The sequence below is a fragment of the Sapajus apella genome, unplaced genomic scaffold (genome assembly GCF_009761245.1).
Source record: "Sapajus apella isolate SASKATOON/1434 unplaced genomic scaffold, GSC_monkey_1.0 scaffold44, whole genome shotgun sequence".
NCBI classification, from domain to species: Eukaryota; Metazoa; Chordata; class Mammalia; order Primates; family Cebidae; genus Sapajus; species Sapajus apella.
The window spans coordinates 1,443,012-1,460,720 of NW_022436984.1; the positions used below are offsets into that span (position 1 = coordinate 1,443,012).

Here is a 17,709-nt window from a genome sequence, read left to right on the forward strand (position 1 = left end):
AGATCGCTTGAGGTCAGGAGTTTGAGACCAGCCTGGCCAACATGGTGAAACCCCATCTCTACTAAAAATATAAAAAATTAGCCGGGCATGGTAGCACATGCTTGAAGTTCTAGCTACTCAGGAAGCTGAGGCAGGAGATTCGCTTGAACCCGGGAGGTGGAAGTTGCAGTGAGCTGAGATCGCGCCACTGCACTCCAGCCTGGGTGACAGACTCCCTCTCAAAAAGAAAAAAAAAGAAATGAGGTTGAGGACCAGGATCAGTGCAGAGGAAAGAGTAATGGAAAAATTGCTCCTCTGAAATAATGGGAACTTTGCCATGGCTGGTGTGGCTCTGAATGTGGTCATTTTTCCTTAAACATGGGAATCCGGCCCAAGGCAGAAGTAGATTAATCCTTGGGAATGCACAATTACTATTCACTCAGTTCACTGTGGGAATCAAGCAAATGAAATTGCCTGATGAGAAAAACAACACTGCCTTAAGAAGCACTCTGTCACATTCACAGGGCATTTAAAATAATTATTAGGAAAAAAGGCCTGACAATGTGAAGGATGTGAGAAATCTTCAGCCCAATTTGTTGCTAGGGAATAATGAAAATGGGTCTATTTTGGCTGAAATTTTAACACCTTCTCTCAGGGCCACTCAGAAAGTCTGGCTAATACTACATATAGGAAAAACAAACAAAACTTTTCTTTCCTAGACTGGGACCCCTGAGGCTTAGGAATAATAACCACTTCAAATATGAGCGATTGACCCATTCCTCTAAGTCTAGTTAATAACAAACACTGTTTGTTCTTTGTAGTATCTAACATTTGCCCAACCTGCTTATATCACATGGAATTTGGACTGAACCCACGAGACACACACTGGTTGCCTTTGACCCTGGGATACGGCTTACTGATACCTATTTTGAACAGAGGGAAGAGTGGAGTACTGGAACTGATGCTGGGTGAATTAAATTCTACATGTTATCAACCTTGTTTGAGGCAGCTCATGGGATGACTCCTATAGACCAGATGAGTTACTTCCGGGCCTGGGGCTTCTCTGGCTGCCCACCTCCCCACTGGTTGGCTCAGCCTCTGGTCCTTAGAAGACCTTTCTGAGAGGCAAGTGTATCTTCTTGGCTACATTTCTATGCAGACTTTTAATAGTCACACATGAGACAACTTAACATCCTGCTGCCTCACATGACTGTGAGTTCTGTTCTGTGCCAGCATCAGGACCCATCTTGTCTTGGACAGGGGGCTAGAAAGACCTTTGCCCTAGTAGTTAGCATCAAGTCATGGTAGTGACCAGCCTCAGGCTGGCTTCATGCTCTGACTCCAGAAACTGAACTCTTACCTTGTTCATTCATTTGACAAATATTTGTTGAGCATCTATTATATGTCAGACACTGTATTAAGCCCACAAATAGAGCACTGACTAAAAGAGAAAAAGATGTCTGCCTGGCCAGGCGTGGTGGCTCACACCTGTATTGAGGCATGCGGATTACGAGGTCAGGAGATCGAGATCATCCTGGCCAACATGGTGAGACTATTAAAATACAAAAATTTTGCTGGGCGTGGTGGTGTGCACCTGTAGTCCCAGCTACTCGGGAGGCTGAGGCAGGGGAATCACTTGAACCTGGAAGGTGGAGGTTGCAGTGAGCTAAGATTGCACCACTGCACTCCAGCCTGGCTACAGAGTGAGACTGTCTCAAAAAAAAAAAAAAAAAAAAAAGTGTGTTCTTCTTTAAATTCTACTCTATTTTAAGGAACTGAATCTTGTTCTCTCATTCTCAAGTTTCAATCTTGATTCTCCAATCGTAAGTCACTTCTCCCAGAACCATGTTTCTCAAACTTTAATGTGCATACAAATCATCTGGGAATCTCGTTAAAATGCAGATTCTGGCTGGGAACAGTGACTCATGCCTGTAATTCCAGCACTTTGGGAGGCCAAGGTGGGAGGACTGCTTGAGCCCCCAGGATTTGGAGACCAGCCTGGGCAATATAGCAAGAGCCCATCTCTACAAAAAATACAAAAATTAGCTGGGCATGGTGGCAAATGGCTGTGGTTCCAGGCACTCAGGAGGCTGAGGCAGGAGGATCGCTTGAGCTCAGGCGTTCAAGGCTGCAGTGAACCAAGATTGCACCACCCCACTCCAGCTTGGGTGACAGAGTGAGACCCTGCATGGAAAAAAAAAAAAAAAGGCAGATTCTCATTCAGTAGGTCTGGGGTGGGACCTGAAATTTGGCATTCCTAACAATCTCCCAAATAATATTGCGTGCTGCTAGGGATGCTGAGAGGGTTACACTTTATTTTTGGGATGGAAGCTGGCTCTGTCGCCGAGACTGGAGAGAGCAGTGGTGCAATCTTGGCTCACTGCAGCCTCGGGCTCCCGGGTTCAAGCGATTCTCCTGCCTCAGCCTCCCGAGTAGCTGGGACTACGGGCTTGTGGCACCACGCCCAGCTAGTTTTTGTATTTTTAGTAGAAACAGGATTTTACCATGTTGGCCAGTCTGGTCTTTAACTCTTGACCTCAAGTGATCCTCCGGCCCCAGCCTATCAGAGTTTTAGGAAGACTAAAATCCTCCCAGGTTCCTGTGACATCGCAAAGGAAAAAGGCTTAGGAATGATCTGACGATCATCATCTGAAATCGCGGGCTCCTCCGAAGTCACCCCACAAGTCCCAGATCAGAAGCTGAGGCGGGGCTTGCCCTGCGTCACGTGGCTGGCAATTCGCGGTGGCCTCCAGCGCATGCGCAGTTCCTATCTGCTCGGCGGCCTTGCAGCCCTGCTCCCATTCACTGCAGGAATGCCTCTCCTTAATCAAGACCCAAACCTTTTCCTCCTCCAGCCGACAGTTTCAGGCCATTACCTCTAAAGGTCCACGCCCTCACAGGTGCTGGACTCCCACAAATGCCATATTCTTCCCACTCCTGTCACTGATCAATCAAGCCACACGTTTAATTGGTTGACTTTCCCCAAAGACCGATGCTGTCAGCCTTTTGATACTGTTTGCGGCTCTTCTTGAGGCAGGTGAAGTATGTGGGTGGGAAGGGTGTTTGCTGGACTTCCCATTCATCTTTCAGGAAGGTAATTAAGTTTCCTGCTTTGGGTCTTCTATTTCAGAACCTCTTATTTTGCTGGGTTCTACAGCTTTCTGGAATGTATGTGAACACCTCCTCTCTTGGCTTACAACTTCAAGACTTCCTCATTCTTTCAAATTAGCCACTTTCTTTCTTTCCCCTCCCTACCCAGATAGAAGCTGCTCACCAAGCAAAGTGAGTTGAGCACACCTGGAGCTTTATGGTGTTTGACAGGGGGTTTAACCTGTCCATGAATCCCACTAGTTTTCAATCTTGGCATATATTAGAATCTCCAGGGGAGTTTAGAAAACCCGAAGTTAAGACTGCACTCAAATTATTCTGATTTTTTTTAAAAACAAAAATAGAGGCGGGGGTCTCACTATGTTGCTCAGGCTGCGCTTGAACACTTGGCCTCTAGAGATCCTTCCACCTCAGCCTCCCAAAGTGCTGGGTTGAGAGGTGTGAGCCACTGCACCTGGCCTGCACCCAGATAAATTAAATCAGAAACTCTGGGGGTAAGAAACAGGCATAAAGAGTTTATGGCCAGGTGCAGTGGCTCATGCCTGTAATCCCAGCACTTTGGGAGACTAAGGCGGGTGGATCACTGGAGATCAGGAGTTTGAGACTAGCCTGGCCAACATGGCAACCCCCCCACCTCTATTAAAAAATACAAAAATGAGCCAGGTGTGATGACACGTACCTATAATTCCAGCACTTTGGGAGGCCGAGGCAGGCAGAGCACTTGAGGTCAGGAGTTTGAGACCAGCCTGGCTAACATGGTGAAACCCTGTCTCTACTAAAATTACATTAAAAAAAAAAATTAGCCAGGCATGGTGGCGTGTGCCTGTAGTCCCAGCTACTTGGGAGGCTGAGGCAGGAGAATTGCTTGAACCTGAGAGGTGGAGGTTGCAGTGAGCTGAGATGCTTCACTGCACTCCAGCCTAGACGACAAAGTAAGACTGTCTCAAAAAAAAGTTTACACAATTCCCCAGGCGATCCCATTGTAGAGCCAATGTTGAGTCCCCCTGGAAAGTGCAGGTGAAATTGTTTGTGGGTGGGCATAAGTGCATTTTCTTCTGGAAAAGCTAGGCCATATCTCTCAGCAGATTCTCAGAGAGGTGTACAACATCCTTCTCCTCTCCTTCAAAAAAGGCTCAGTGACTGGTCTAAGACAATACGTAAGGAAGAAGAACTTGCCAATTATTAAGGAAACACTAAACACATGTGTTAACTAAATAAATAGGTATTAACACACGGAGGAAGAAAAGTGTCTATTGTTCTCAAGGGGACCTTTGGGGGCCTTTGGGTGGGATGGGAAAGTCACTGCCTCTTTTCCAACTAATTGGGAAAATGGCTGATTTCAGATGCTGCCACTGCAGAAATCTGATTACTTAACTCTTGAGCCTTCCTGCTGCCTACAGAACTAAGCCTGACTCCCAGCTATAACATCGTAGTTCTTTCATTGCCTAGCCCTAGCCATCCTTTCTAGCTCACCTCCCTCACTTCACCCCACACTCTAGCCCCACGAGGATGCTCACTGTGCATTTTTTACATGCCCTTTTTAAGGTGCCTTCCTCAGTTCCTTCCGCTCTGCCTGTCTTAGGTGGACCTGGGAGGGTAAGTGGGACTGAAGGGACAGAATAAGTCAAGTCAGAGCCCCTTAGTAGAGAAGGTTCAGTCTGTATTTGTCAAAAATATGAGTGGTATAGCAACCTTCTGTTAGGTGCTCCTGCTTGGGGGAGTGGGGGAGATTCAGAAGGCCTGGTCCTCGAGAGACTTAGGTCCCAGAGTAGGAGGCAGACCCATGATCCAAAGAGTGCAGGGAAGCCTAATGAGTGCTTTGAGAGGAATCTGTGGAGGGGAGATATGAGGTGGGATGGGGCATGCAGGGTCAGGGAAGGCTTCATCTCTAAAGAGATTAGCAGCTGGGCGTGGTAGCTCACGCCTGTAATTCCAGCACTTTGGGAGGCTGAGGCGGGTGTATCATGAGGTCAGGAGATTGAGGCCATCCTGGCAAATATGATGAAAAAGATACAAAAAAAATTAGCTGGGCATGGTGGTGCTTGTCTGTAGTTCCAGCTACTCGGGAGACTGAGGCAGGGAAATCACTTGAACCCGGGAGGTGGAGGTTGCAGTGAACTGAGATTGCGCCACTGCACTCTAGCCTGGCAACAGAGCAAGACTCTGTCTTGTAAAAAAGAAAAAAAAAAAGATTGGCATCCCACAGGCCTCAGTGAAGAGAGATGGGATGGAATTAGGAGGGTGAAGCCAGATGACAGAGGGCATTGAATGCCAACTGGAGAACACCCACTATACATAGATTGAACCCAGTTGGTGGCCCCAGCTTTGCCAGTCTTGCTCCCTCAGGTAGTCTTTGCTATAATACTAAGCCACTGAGGCAAAGGGCCTAATTTTAAAGACATCCTACCTGCCTGGTGGCTTCTGAGCTTGTAAAGGCACCAGCTCTTTTCAGGAAGCCCCAGCTGTCTCCTGTAGCATCTTCCTCCTGCCACTGCCCATGTTCCCTGGCCCTTGGGACAGGTCAGGGAGCCAGGATCACTGACTCTGTAGACAAGAACGGTGGCTGTACTTCCCAACCACAAGTCAGGCAGGATGTAGGTGTGACAATGGGCTAGACGATAGGCAGTCAGGGGCCTGCCAGCACAGCAGGGGAGGAGGGGTACAGCTTATAGATCCTCGGGTTTGAATCCCATCGCTAAGTGCTAGGAATACAGTGTCTACCAACCCAATACAGATGCTGTGCATAGAGCCCTGATCCAGAGTAGATGTTCTCTTCCTCTTGTCTACTTCTCTGGGCTGAGAATCCAGGTTAAACAGCTGGATCATCTCCCGATAACACCCTCACCTCTCAAAGAGGGTGCCCCTTCTCTAAGGACTGCAATTTTTCCATTTGGGCTGCCAGGATGCTCTAATTGTTATGCACTTTCCTCTAATAAGGCACAGAGGGCTTATTATGTAAATTGGAGGAAAAAAATCCCCAAATCATGAATTACATCTGTATTATAATAATAAACATTTTAATTAACACTTACCAACTGCCAGCTATATTAGGTGTAAATAACAGGTGGATGCAGCATGAACTCATGAGGCTAGAGAGTCACTGCCTCCAGCCTATTCCTTCCAGAATTTCAAGAAACAATTCATATGCTATCTCCTTTCTTTTCCTTTTTTTTTTTTTTTGAGAGACTCCCTCTGTTGCCCAGTGGGGCAGTGCTGTGATCTCAGCTCACTACAACCTCCGCCTCCCAGGTTCAAGCAATTCTCCTGCCTCAGCCTCCCAAGTAGCTGGGACTCCAGGCATGCACCACCACACCCAGCTAATTTTTGTAGTTTCAGTGGAGATGGGTTTTTGCCATGTTGGCCAGGCTGGCCTCTAACTCCTACCTCAGGTGATCCACCCACCTTGGCCTCCCAAAATACTGAGATTACAGGAGTGAGCTAACATACCTGCCACTTTTCAAAAGCAAGCTTATACAGTCTCCTGGATCCTGAAACTATTGACAATACTTATAGTTTTTTTTTTTTTTGCCATTTAAACATAAATATTAATGACTTAACATTTGTATGGTGCCTCTCATCTCAGTCATTAATTCAACAGATATTTAATAGATGTAGCAGGCATTGTTCTAGGAACCAGGGACACAGCATGAGGGAATAAGCTGAAGTTCCTTTTTTCAATTAAAGAAATTTTTTTTTAGAGACAGGGTTTTGCTATGTTGCCCAACATTCTAGTATACAAAGACAATAGGGAAATCAGCAAGTACACAAGTAATATTAAATGGCAATAAATGCTATAGGAAAACATAAAGAAGAATAAATAGAATAGAGTTGGGGGTGGGGGCGTGGAGTTTAAGAACTGTTGTTTGGCTAGACGCAGTGGCTCAATTCTGTAATCCTAGCACTTTGGGAGGCCAAGGAAAGCAGATAGCTTGAGCTCAGGAGTTTAAGACCAGCCTGGGCAACATGGTGAAACCCCATTTTTACAAAAATTACTTAGGTGTGGTGGCCTGTGCCTGTAGTTCCAGCTAATTGGGAGGTGGAAGTGGAAGGATAGCTTGAGCTTTTGGAGGCGGAGGTTGCAGTGAGCTCAAATCATGCCACTTGCACTCGAGCCTGGGCTACACAGCCAGACCCTGTCTCAAAGAAAAGAACTATTTTACATTGAGTGGCCTCACTGATGAGATGTTATTTGAGTGACGGGATTTATTTGATGGGTGTGAAAGAGGTAGCAAGTTGTCTCTGAGGTTTTTCACTTGAGCAACTAGAAAAATGGAATTACCACATACTGATATGGGAGAAACCTGGGGGTGAAAGGTGCAGAGAAAGTCTGATTGTGGACATCTGATGTCAACTAGACAGTTAAATACACCAATAACTAGGATTCAAAGGAGAAGTTGGGACTGGAGGTGATAAATGTGGAAGTTTCAACTATATACTTTTTAAAATCAGGAACCTGGACAACCCGCACTGTATATTATACATATACACACATGAACACACCATCTACATGCAAACATCAATATACATATCTGGCAGAATAACATTTGGTGAATTGGGTATATGATTTTTTTGTTGCATTATCCTTTCGACTTTTTGGTATCTTTGAAATGTTTCTTTATAGAAAATTGGGGGGAAAATACAAAGCCTGGACCTCACCCCTGGTATCTGAGTTTTTGAAACTACTACAGGTGACTCTTATGCACAGAGAAACACTGATCCAATACCCACATTAAACATGAAACTGAGGCCTGAAAAGTTAAAGTGGTTTTCTAAAGAACAAAACAAGGACTAGAAATTGTGTTCCCTGGCTTCCAGTCTTGTGTTCTTTTCTTGTAAATCCTCTAGAGGAATTTCTCAATAAGAAATCTTATCCTTTTGAACATCTGAAGCTCTTTTTTGCCAATGCAAGGTAAGGAAGGATTTGGGCACCTGGAAGGTACTCAGTTGCTGGAGTCAGGTTATGGGAAGGTGAATATCAAGAACGATTAGAAGGAAAAAGAATATTATAGGTACTAAGGAGGACAGTCTTAATTTTAAAAATTGAATTGTATTGTATGGAGAGCTGATTCCGCCCCCCCCCCCATCTTGTTTGTGATGGTATAGAGAGCAGAACCCCCCGGCTTTAGCTAATCTTTGTAGTTTTAGTAGAGATAGTGGTTTTGCTACATTGGCCAGGCCTGTCTCAAACTCCTGATCTCAGCCTCCCAAATGTTGGGATTACAGGTGTGAGCCATGAGATTAAATCTTATTTCGCCTGTAAGACTTAATATGTAGATACAAATCACAGATTAGAAAAAAAATTCAAAAGTCCTGATTATTAGTTGGGAAATGAGGTTACTGATGAGGTCCTTAGTGTTGGAGGAGCCCCAGTTCCTTAACAGAGTCATGAAAAATTAATGACTGCAAACTGGTAGGTCCCAATGTCTACTGGGAAAGCCATGAGTCTTTGGAGTCAGTTAAAATCTAGGTTTAAGTTCTGACTCTGCCACTGGGTAGTTTTGTGGTATTAGGCATGTGATATGCATGCTCTCAATCTGTTATTTGGAACATCTGTTGTGGGCCTATTGACCAGTGACAGAGACTGCCCAGGTGTGGTCGCCATGTTCCTCTCTGCGGAACTGTGTCAGGAACTGTGTGTGCTTGGGGTTTGGATACAGAAGATTTGAGATGCAAAGGGTCCTGCCCTCCTAGAGGTTCAACAGATAATTAAGCAAAGGTAGGGTTCCTAACCCCGAAGGGACTGAGAGTAGTGAGAGTAGGCTTTAACCAGGCGGAGAGGGAGTTGGGTCGGGGGAAGCAACATTTTAAGAAAATATGAGAGGGCCTGATAGGCTCGAGCAGCCAAGGTACAACACACAGTTGTTCTTGTGGGTCTAATGCAGGTGGTCGTGATTATTTCGTGAAACAAATATGGAAAGCACGTAACTCTGAAAGCACTTGACCAGAAATAGGAGTCAGGGTCTGGGCGCGAATCCTAAGCTGTAATCCCTTTCCAGAATGAAGAGGATTCCAACCTCCACCACGACAAGAGCAAAACACTCGCTTAAGGAACCAGCCGGACGATTGGAGGCGGGTTCCAGGCGAGAGGCGTGGCAACGGGCGACTGCCGGATGTCCTCCTCCGGAACCGGCCCGTGCCCCGGAAGCAGTTGTTGTTTGTTGTGGGCCTTTTGGCCGGTGGCGGAGACTGCGTAGGTGTGGTCGTCATGTTTCTCTCCGCGGTTTTCTGTAAGTGGGGTTGGAGGCGCCGGCAGGGGTTACGGCAAGGGCGGGGGTGCGGTGACAGGCAGGACCCCCGAATAATGCGGGGCAGGATGTGCGAAGAGGCCGGGAAGCTGCAACTGTGGACTTCGCAGGCCTTCAGGACTACAGCGTCCGCCATGCTCCGCGGCGCGCCTCCCTGCACGGACGTGTGGGTGCTTGAGAAGGGTTCTGCGGTGTCTGGATTCAGTTGTCGTCCTCATGGACTATTGAGTTTGGCTCTGGGGTGTTTTTCTCCAGCCCGCGTTAGGAGAATCACCGGATATCCTAGCTGGGAAGAACCTCGGAATTTATAGCCCACCCGTTTCGAACTCTAAAGATAAGGAAACAGCTCCCGAGAGGGGCAATGAATTGCCCGAGTAATATGGCTGGGCAGTGAAAGAAGTCCTCGGGCTCCCGAATCAGTGCTCTTCCTTACACCTGGCTGACTTCCCAGTTAGATTTAGCATCTGGTTTTCACCACGTGATGGTTGTTGTAGTTTGCAAAGGTTAACTTGTCAAACAAGAAGCTTGCTCCAGTGCAAATACTTGCACCTACGAAGAGGGAAAAAATGGAGCAGGTATTACTTTAGAAAGATTTAAAAGGTAGCTAGTCCAACTGTCATGAAATTATGCAAAATATTACATCTAGAATTATGTTGGTCTGATTGGATCTTTTAACCTTCCTTATAAAATCCTAAGGGGGATTTCCAAATATCTAGGGAATAGCTATTTGAGTGACATCTCATGGCATAGTTCCTGAGTTAAATATTTTTGGTTATTACTGACGTTTATATGAACTTTGCATAAGAAAAAGAATAAATTTATATTTTTATTTTCTTTTCCAACCTTTCCTGTCTACAAAAAAGTTGCCAAGAGCAAATCAAAGTAAGTAAAGACTTTTCTTTTTTTAAACGTCACTTGTTTAAAACAGATTTGTTAGTCTAGCTGCTCCCAGTACATCCTTATATAAAATTAAGCATTGGGCCTCGATTTCCGAAGAGTTGGTTTGTGGATTACTTATTTGATTATTTTTTTCACTGTGAACTCTTTCAAAAAATATTTTCCTTCCTGCTCAACTGAGCTACTTCGTGTGCATTGAAATACTTAATTTAAAGGAGTCTTTCCTGCTTTTCTAGTCCCGAAATTTGTGAGCTCACTGTTTCTAAACAAACCATTGGGCTGTGCTGTATTTGAACTACCACCATATTTCCATTTCCTCAAATTGAGGACCAGGGGCCATTTGTCTGGAGCTCACTACAGGAATCCAGAGTAACAAACTGTGCTTCGATTAAATCATAGAGTCTGTTTTAATGAGTTTTGTAATCCTTTGCATTCATGGTATAAACATTTCAAAAATAACCAAGATTAAAGATGCCATTCTGTACCAGAGAGACTAGAACTACGAAACTTGTATTTCAAAATAAATGTAGACGATATCTGAAGATTTTGTGGTAAAAATAGGTAAGTTCTAAAGCAGCCTTTCCTTGCAACTCAAGACGTTGAAAATCCTTAAAGCTAGTCTTTTGGATTAAAGTTAATGAAAAATATATACATTTGTGCTTTCCCTCCCAGTATCTTTCAGTGTTTCATGTAGCTTTCCTCACAATCCAGTTATTTATGTCAGAATTCCCCACCCCCAGGATCTGTAGGAATCCCTTGCCTTTGGTTTCTTTAGAGGTATATTCTGCCTCTGATTCTTTGTACCCTTCTTGTGATGTATTTCATATATGTCTTGCCTGGTAGACCTCATGTAGCAACTCACTTTCCATACTGTACTGTTAGGTCCTACAGAACATATACATAGCCTTATAGAGCTTTGTATTTCCCATAGTGCCTTCCATAGAGTAAGTGCTCAATGTTTGTTGAATCTCTGTTGAATGAATAATTATTGTCTATCTTAATTACAAATAAATACTGTATGCCTCTTATGAAGCACTGTGCTGAATGTTGAAAGCAATGCAGTGATGTGTAATAGAGTCTTAGATGCTTCCAATTTGTTTTGGAATTACATGAGAAATAAAATAACATGGTCTACATGGGGAGATGACACATGAAAAAATAAACAGTACAGATGTTAAAAGATCTGATGAGGCAAATATGGACGTTCTGCTTTGGATGACTGTGACTTAAATGAAATATGAAGGAGCACATGGTTTTGTGCATTAGCAACCCAAAAGTTTCAGTCCCTGTATTTTGTCCCTTCCTGATTTTAATCATATATGTCCTGGAAGAGAGGGCTGTTCTGAGACAGCTGTCTTTACAGTTTCCTCACTAGCCAGCTGTGGTTACCAGTACTTTGATGTTTTCCCCCTCCTGACTTCTGCTCCTCATGAGAGGTAGGTGTCTGAGGCTAGTCCCGCAATAGGGCTTGTTACTGTTTCAGTTAGGTCATTGCCAAGTAACTCTGTGTAGTGGAGCAAATCCTAGAGATTTGAAACCATTGAAACTGTTTCATGGAAACCTTAGGCTGTCTTACAACTGAAACTTCTTAGTGCCAAGTGTTATCCCACAACTAATATTACCCTACAGGGTTCTCAAAATGTCCCATCCTCCCATGACTGATTTTAGTCTATTTTGTCAGCTTGTAACAGTGTACTTTTTAATCTTAGAAACATTCTGGTGAGAATGGTGAGCCAAGCTGGGACAGGTACTTGCTTCAACGCCAAGAGAAACCGACTGCGGGAAAAACTGACTCTCTTGCATTATGATCCAGTTGGTAAGATCTGGGGAAGTGACCCACAGTAGACTGAAATGCTTCCAAGAACTGTTGCCCCCTTTGTAGGCTGAATATCTGAACATCTCTGAAAGTTTTTTAGCCTCTGACACTGGCATTCATTTAGCAAATAGTTTATAATTTTAATGATTATTATGCTGTTTACCTTCCCAGGTACTGGGATACACGAGGACCAGACAAGTCTCTGTACTCTTGGCACTTAGTCTAGTTTGAGAGGGAGAGAAAAGATGACAAATTCTAAGTGCTATGAGAGAAACAATCAGGATGCTGAGGTGTAGGATGAGGTTGGGAGTGGTGGGGAAAGTCATATTAGATGGCTAAATCAGGGAATGTCTCTCCAGAAGGAGGTAGTTAACCGAGACCTGAAGGTGAGAAACCAGCTACGTCAAGAGAGTAGGTGTGTGTTCTGGAAACAGACAAGTGTCTTGAGAAGGGGACGCTATGGTGTCCTGGCATCATCTGTATGACAGTGGCTGGTTTTTGGGTCCTGATATAAGTTAAAGGAATATGGTTTCTGTATGTTAACGCAAGAGGGTGTGAAATTTGATTTTTCCATTTTGTGCCATCAACTAAAATGCTGTACTATATGGTAGCTTTAAATGGTCTCATTAGGTGGAAGTATTTATCTAGAAGAGGCAAGTGTTCCCAATGCCAGATTATCTGCTCACAAACAAAATAGAGTCAGCACCTGATTGCTGTTAGTGGTCACCTATCCTGTTTCTGGTTTTTATCTGTAGATTTATTAAAAGATAAACATTTAAATTTTCGAGCCCTGGCTGTTCATTTCATTTTTGTGCTCTTTATAATTTTCTTTTCTTTTCTTCTTTTTTTTGGAGACTGAGTCTTGCTCTGTCACCCAGGCTGAAGTGCAGTGGTGTGATCTTGGCTCACAGCAACCTCCGTCTCTTGGGTTCAAGTGATTCTCCTGCCTCAGCCTCCCAAGTAGCTGGGACTACAGGCGTGCGCCACCACACCCAGCTAATTTTTATATTTTTAGTAGAGATAGGGTTTCACCATGTTGGCCAGGCCAGTCTTGAACTCCTGATCACAGGTGATCCACCCGCCTTGGCCTCCCAAAGTGCTGGGATTACAGGCATGAGCCACCATGCCTGGCCATTGCTTCTTGATAAGATAATGGCTATAATAACACGAGCAGACATTTTTAAAAGGCTCTGAGAAGCACAGTTGTCAGCTTAAAGTTTCTTATGTTCCATCCTTTAACAGAAATAAAATTCCTTGCTGTTTTTAATGGTGTTTAAATTTCTGTTTATTCACTTACACAGTAAAAAGAGAATTCTAGGTTTGTACCTGATGATAAGGAGTCTGAGTTTCAGGATGATTCCTCGTATGGTGGAAAAATGATTAGGTTTGATATGGGAATAAGGTTTGGTATGGGATTGGTGTGTTTTTCCCTCTCTGATTTCTTTTTATTTTTTTTGAGATGTAGTCTCACTCTGTCACCAGGCTGGAGTGCAGTGGCATGATCTCGGCTCACTGCAACCTCCACCTCCTGGGTTCAAACAGTTCTCCGGCCTCAGCCTCCTGAGTAGTTGGGACTACAGGCACACGCCACCACGCCTAGCTAATTTTTGTATTTTTTAGTAGAGACGGGGTTTCACCATGTTGGCCAGGATGGTCTCGATCTCTTGACCTCGTGATCCGTCCACCTTGGCCTCCCAAAGTGCTGGGATTACAGGCGTAAGCCACCGTGCCCAGCCCCTCTCTGATTTCTTTGTGTCAGTTGGTGAAAACTCAAAGGGATAAATTTTACAATAAAGTACAGGTAATTGTTTTGCTACCATATTTAACTCTCTTAGGTGAAAGATTTATATGTGCTGAAGAGAAACCAGAGTATATATATTTATTTAACTCTTTTAAAGTTTATTTTTAGAAACCCGCACAACACTAATATTGATTGAATAACCTGTGATATTTTAAGTATAAAAAAAGGTATTGGCCTTTTCATCCTTAGAATGGAGGTATTAGGAACTTTATATTTGTGTTTAAGTTTTGAGATTCGGAAAGGATACAACCATAAACAGTTCTGATCATAAGTTCAAAGTGGGAGAAAAGATTCATAGATAAATTTCAAACAGATGCATAGAACTTTTCTCATAAGGAATGGCCTTAGCTTTGACAGCACAACTTTGTCTTTTCTGAAGAAGAGAATGTTCTGGAGGGGAAGACCGCCTGGCTTTCTGCCCACCTACTGAATGCTCTGCAGGTGTTCATGATGAAGATGTTTGCCTTGGGGCCTGCCCCCATTGCTTAGGGTACCAAATAGCTTGGCAGTTCTCCCTGCATATTTTACTCTGATAAGTAAATTGTTAAGTTTGAGGACAATGATGGTTGGTGTGCTTTATGAAGGAAATAGGTAAGGAAACTTGGAAAAATTCCCAATTATTTGAGCATTTCATAATACAGTCTCTGGCAAGAAGCAGCTGCATATGCTTGTCCTTTCAAACTCCTTTTCCTCATATAAAACTAGATTCTAATTTCCAAAGAGGAAGGATTAAAGGCTGAGGCATAAGCTTAATAAACTTTCTTAGATATATTGAAGGTTCATCATAAAGAGAATGAAAACTTGTCAGTTTTAATTCCTTGGATGACTAAACAAGACAATATAGACTTTAATTGAAGCAGAATCGAGTTTGGTTACATGTAGGGAGAGAACTTGACAGATTCATTCTATGAATTAAACAGCAAATATTTTGATGGAAAATTTATGTTTACAATTGTGGATGGCAGTGTGTCGTTTCAACTCACGTAACACATTGAGTGTGTACTGTGTGTCCGCAGCAACCCTGTGAGGGGCATAGTTCTCTCTTTTACAGAGAAGAAAGCAGGGTAGAGTATTTTGAGAGATTTTCCCAGGGACTCATAGCTGATAAATGATGGAGCCAGAGTTGGAACCCAGCCTTTCTCCAAGTCCCTGTTTTTTATTTATTTAATCTTTTTTTTTTTTTTTTTTTAATAGAGATGGAGTCTCGTTCTGTTGCCCAGGCTGGTCTTGAACTCCTGAGCTCAAGCATTCCACCCACCTTGGCCTCCCAAAGTACTGGGCTTACAGGCCTGAGCTATTGTGCTTTGCCCTTCTAATTTAAATCTATATCTATATATCTATATCTATATCTATATATATATTATTTTTTTTTTTTTTTTGGGTAGAGACAGGGTCTTCCTATATTGCCCAGGCTGGTCTGGAACTCCTGGCCTCGAGTGATCCTCCTACCTCCGTCTCCCAAGTGCTGGGATTACAGGCATGAGCCACCATTCCTGGCCAAGTTCCTGTTCTTTCTATACGTGGAGTCAACTTAATCTTTCTACAACTTTTTTTTTTTTTAATCAAGACCTATCCCTGTGGTCAGGCCATGGATCCCCACTGAGACTCCTGCCACCCTCTCTCTACTAAACCAGATGCTCATTCCTGGTTCAGTTCATCCAAACGCTGATCTGTCTTCAGGGACCAAACTTGACCCTTTCCATGAGGCCTTCTGTCACCATTCCAGTCCCTTTTGACCTTTAGGTTCCTCTGGGGTTTACTTGACTTTTGTTTGGGCATCTGATGTGTACTGATGTATTAAATCAGGAACTCTCCTTACACTTTTGTAAACTCTACATTGCCTAGCACAGTTCTATGGACTTAAATATTCTTTGAATTAAAGGAATAGATGCAGTGAATGAATCAAATAATTTTCCTCAATATAGCCTTGCTCTACTAATCTTAATCAGTTACTCCTGCTCAGGGTCCTTTAAATAGTCTCCAGATTGCTTTTCAGTGAGACAGTCCCCCTCCCCACCCCACCTTTTTTTAAACCAAGTTTTTAGTTCCTTGTAGAAAACCATGGGGGAAATATTTCTTGTAATTAATAACATGGATGAGAAACTATTTTGGTTCATTACTACCATCTTGTAATGCATTAATGCATTGTAGTTCTCCTTGGAGTTTTAGGAGGATCAATCCTACTTACATTTCACATGATTTGAAGTATGTTAAAAAGATCCCTTACATACAGCGTATTAATATTATAGATAGAATTCTGTTGACAGGTTAATCGTTCTTAAATTCAGCTGCCCATCAATTGAGGAGTTTTAAAAAATGTAGACTTCCAGTGCAACTCTAGCTTTATTAAACCAGAATTAAGGTAGGAGTGAAGGTGAGAATGGACTTAACTTAGTTTTTAAATAAGCAAATTATTAATCATAGAAACATTGGGAATCTCATATACAGAGTATTCATATTGCCTGTAGAAGAAGAAAAAAGCTAAAATCTCTGTATGACAAGGACAAATGAGTTGTTAGGTCATAGTTCTTCAACTTACTGCATCTTCCTTGGGTGATTGTTGCATTTCCTGCATTTTTTGTTTTTATTTTAGCAAAGAGGAAATAGGTGTGTGTGTGTGTGTGTGTGTGTGTGTGTGAGAGAGAGAGAGAGAGAGAGAGAGAGAATATGAATGTTGGAAGTTAATGGAGTGCTATAGGGCATTATAGAACTATTACTGCCCAGCATCTAGTCTTCAATCTTTCATCCAGGCAGGCAGCACTTCGTTTCAGAGAACTGTACTCTGTAATATTTACAATAATGAGATTTTGGTTATGGTATATGAGATTTTGGTTATGGTATTAATTGTAGTACCAAACTAAAAACTCCATATTTGGGTATATTAACCCATCTCTGGAAAATAGAGATTTAGTGTCTGTTACTCTTCCAGACAGGCTGCCTTTTCTTGTGTCGTCCACTTGGTTCCTGCTGCTCTTTTTTCCGGAGTCCACCTCCCAGTCTGTCCTTGCTTACCTCCTGCAAGAGTGGACATTAACTGGGTGAAAACATTGTTGTCCATTTTTGTCCCTAGTTTTCTTTCTTAATGTGAATATTTCTACATTGGTTGAAATATGACTGTGGTATACCAGGGATGCCACTGATGAGCTAGTGGCCCTAGCCATTTTCTCCAGTCTGTGCTGGCCTCTGGGATGGAGAAATTGCGTGAAAATCAGCTCCATCCTCATGTCAAGGAATAGTAAAATAAGAGAAAGGAAAGGGCTTATGGTCGGATGTGTATTTTTTTCTAAAAATGGTGATGATACTTTATAATAATTTTCCACTGCAATTCTTTTTTTTCTCTCTCCATAGTGAAGCAAAGAGTCCTCTTCGTGGAAGACAAAAAAATACGCTCCCTTTAAATGGTGGATTGAAAATGACTTTGATTTATAAATGAGAAGACTGAGGGCGGGGATACTGATTCAGAAATCCTGTAGTGTGTAATAAAAGAAGAGGAAATGGCCTGGAATCACTGCCTCCTGTGATTTGAAGGCCATTGTGAAGGAAAACAATGCAGTGAAAGAAAGTTCTTCATATTAGGACAGATATCACTGCATCACATTTATTTATCTTTCTGGGTATTTTTATAGCTCTTAATAAAAAATATTAAAATAGCCTATGCTATTGTGTCTTAGTGATGTTTTTCCCCACTATTTGAGGTTTTCAACCACATTACTAAAAAATAACCATTGTTTCATGTAATAAATGTTTCCATAACAACACTTATGTACGAGTTTCCAGCTTGCGCCTTCTGTACTTCAGAGAAAAAGCAGAGTAACATTCCAGAGTGATCTTGAAGAAACTCTCATGTAATAACAGAGATGGTA

General features: G+C 43.0%; 1 protein-coding gene across 1 annotated transcript; it reads left to right on the plus strand.

The window, feature by feature from the left end:
• The first annotated feature begins 9,189 nt into the window (after positions 1-9,189).
• MRPL33 (mitochondrial ribosomal protein L33) lies at positions 9,190-17,503 on the plus strand. The gene is made up of 4 exons (XM_032239487.1): positions 9,190-9,314; positions 10,196-10,214; positions 11,939-12,045; positions 17,195-17,503. Exons 1-4 carry the CDS (start codon positions 9,293-9,295, stop codon positions 17,242-17,244), a joined length of 198 nt encoding a protein of 65 aa, XP_032095378.1. The 5' UTR covers positions 9,190-9,292; the 3' UTR covers positions 17,245-17,503.
• The last annotated feature ends 206 nt before the right edge of the window (positions 17,504-17,709 follow it).

Coding starts and splice junctions, on each gene's coding strand:
- MRPL33 (XM_032239487.1), top strand. CDS start 9,293: ATGTTTCTCTCCGCGGTTTTCT. Junction 12,046..17,194: donor CTTGCATTATGATCCAGTTG/GTAAGATCTGGG, acceptor CTCTCTCCATAG/TGAAGCAAAGAGTCCTCTTC.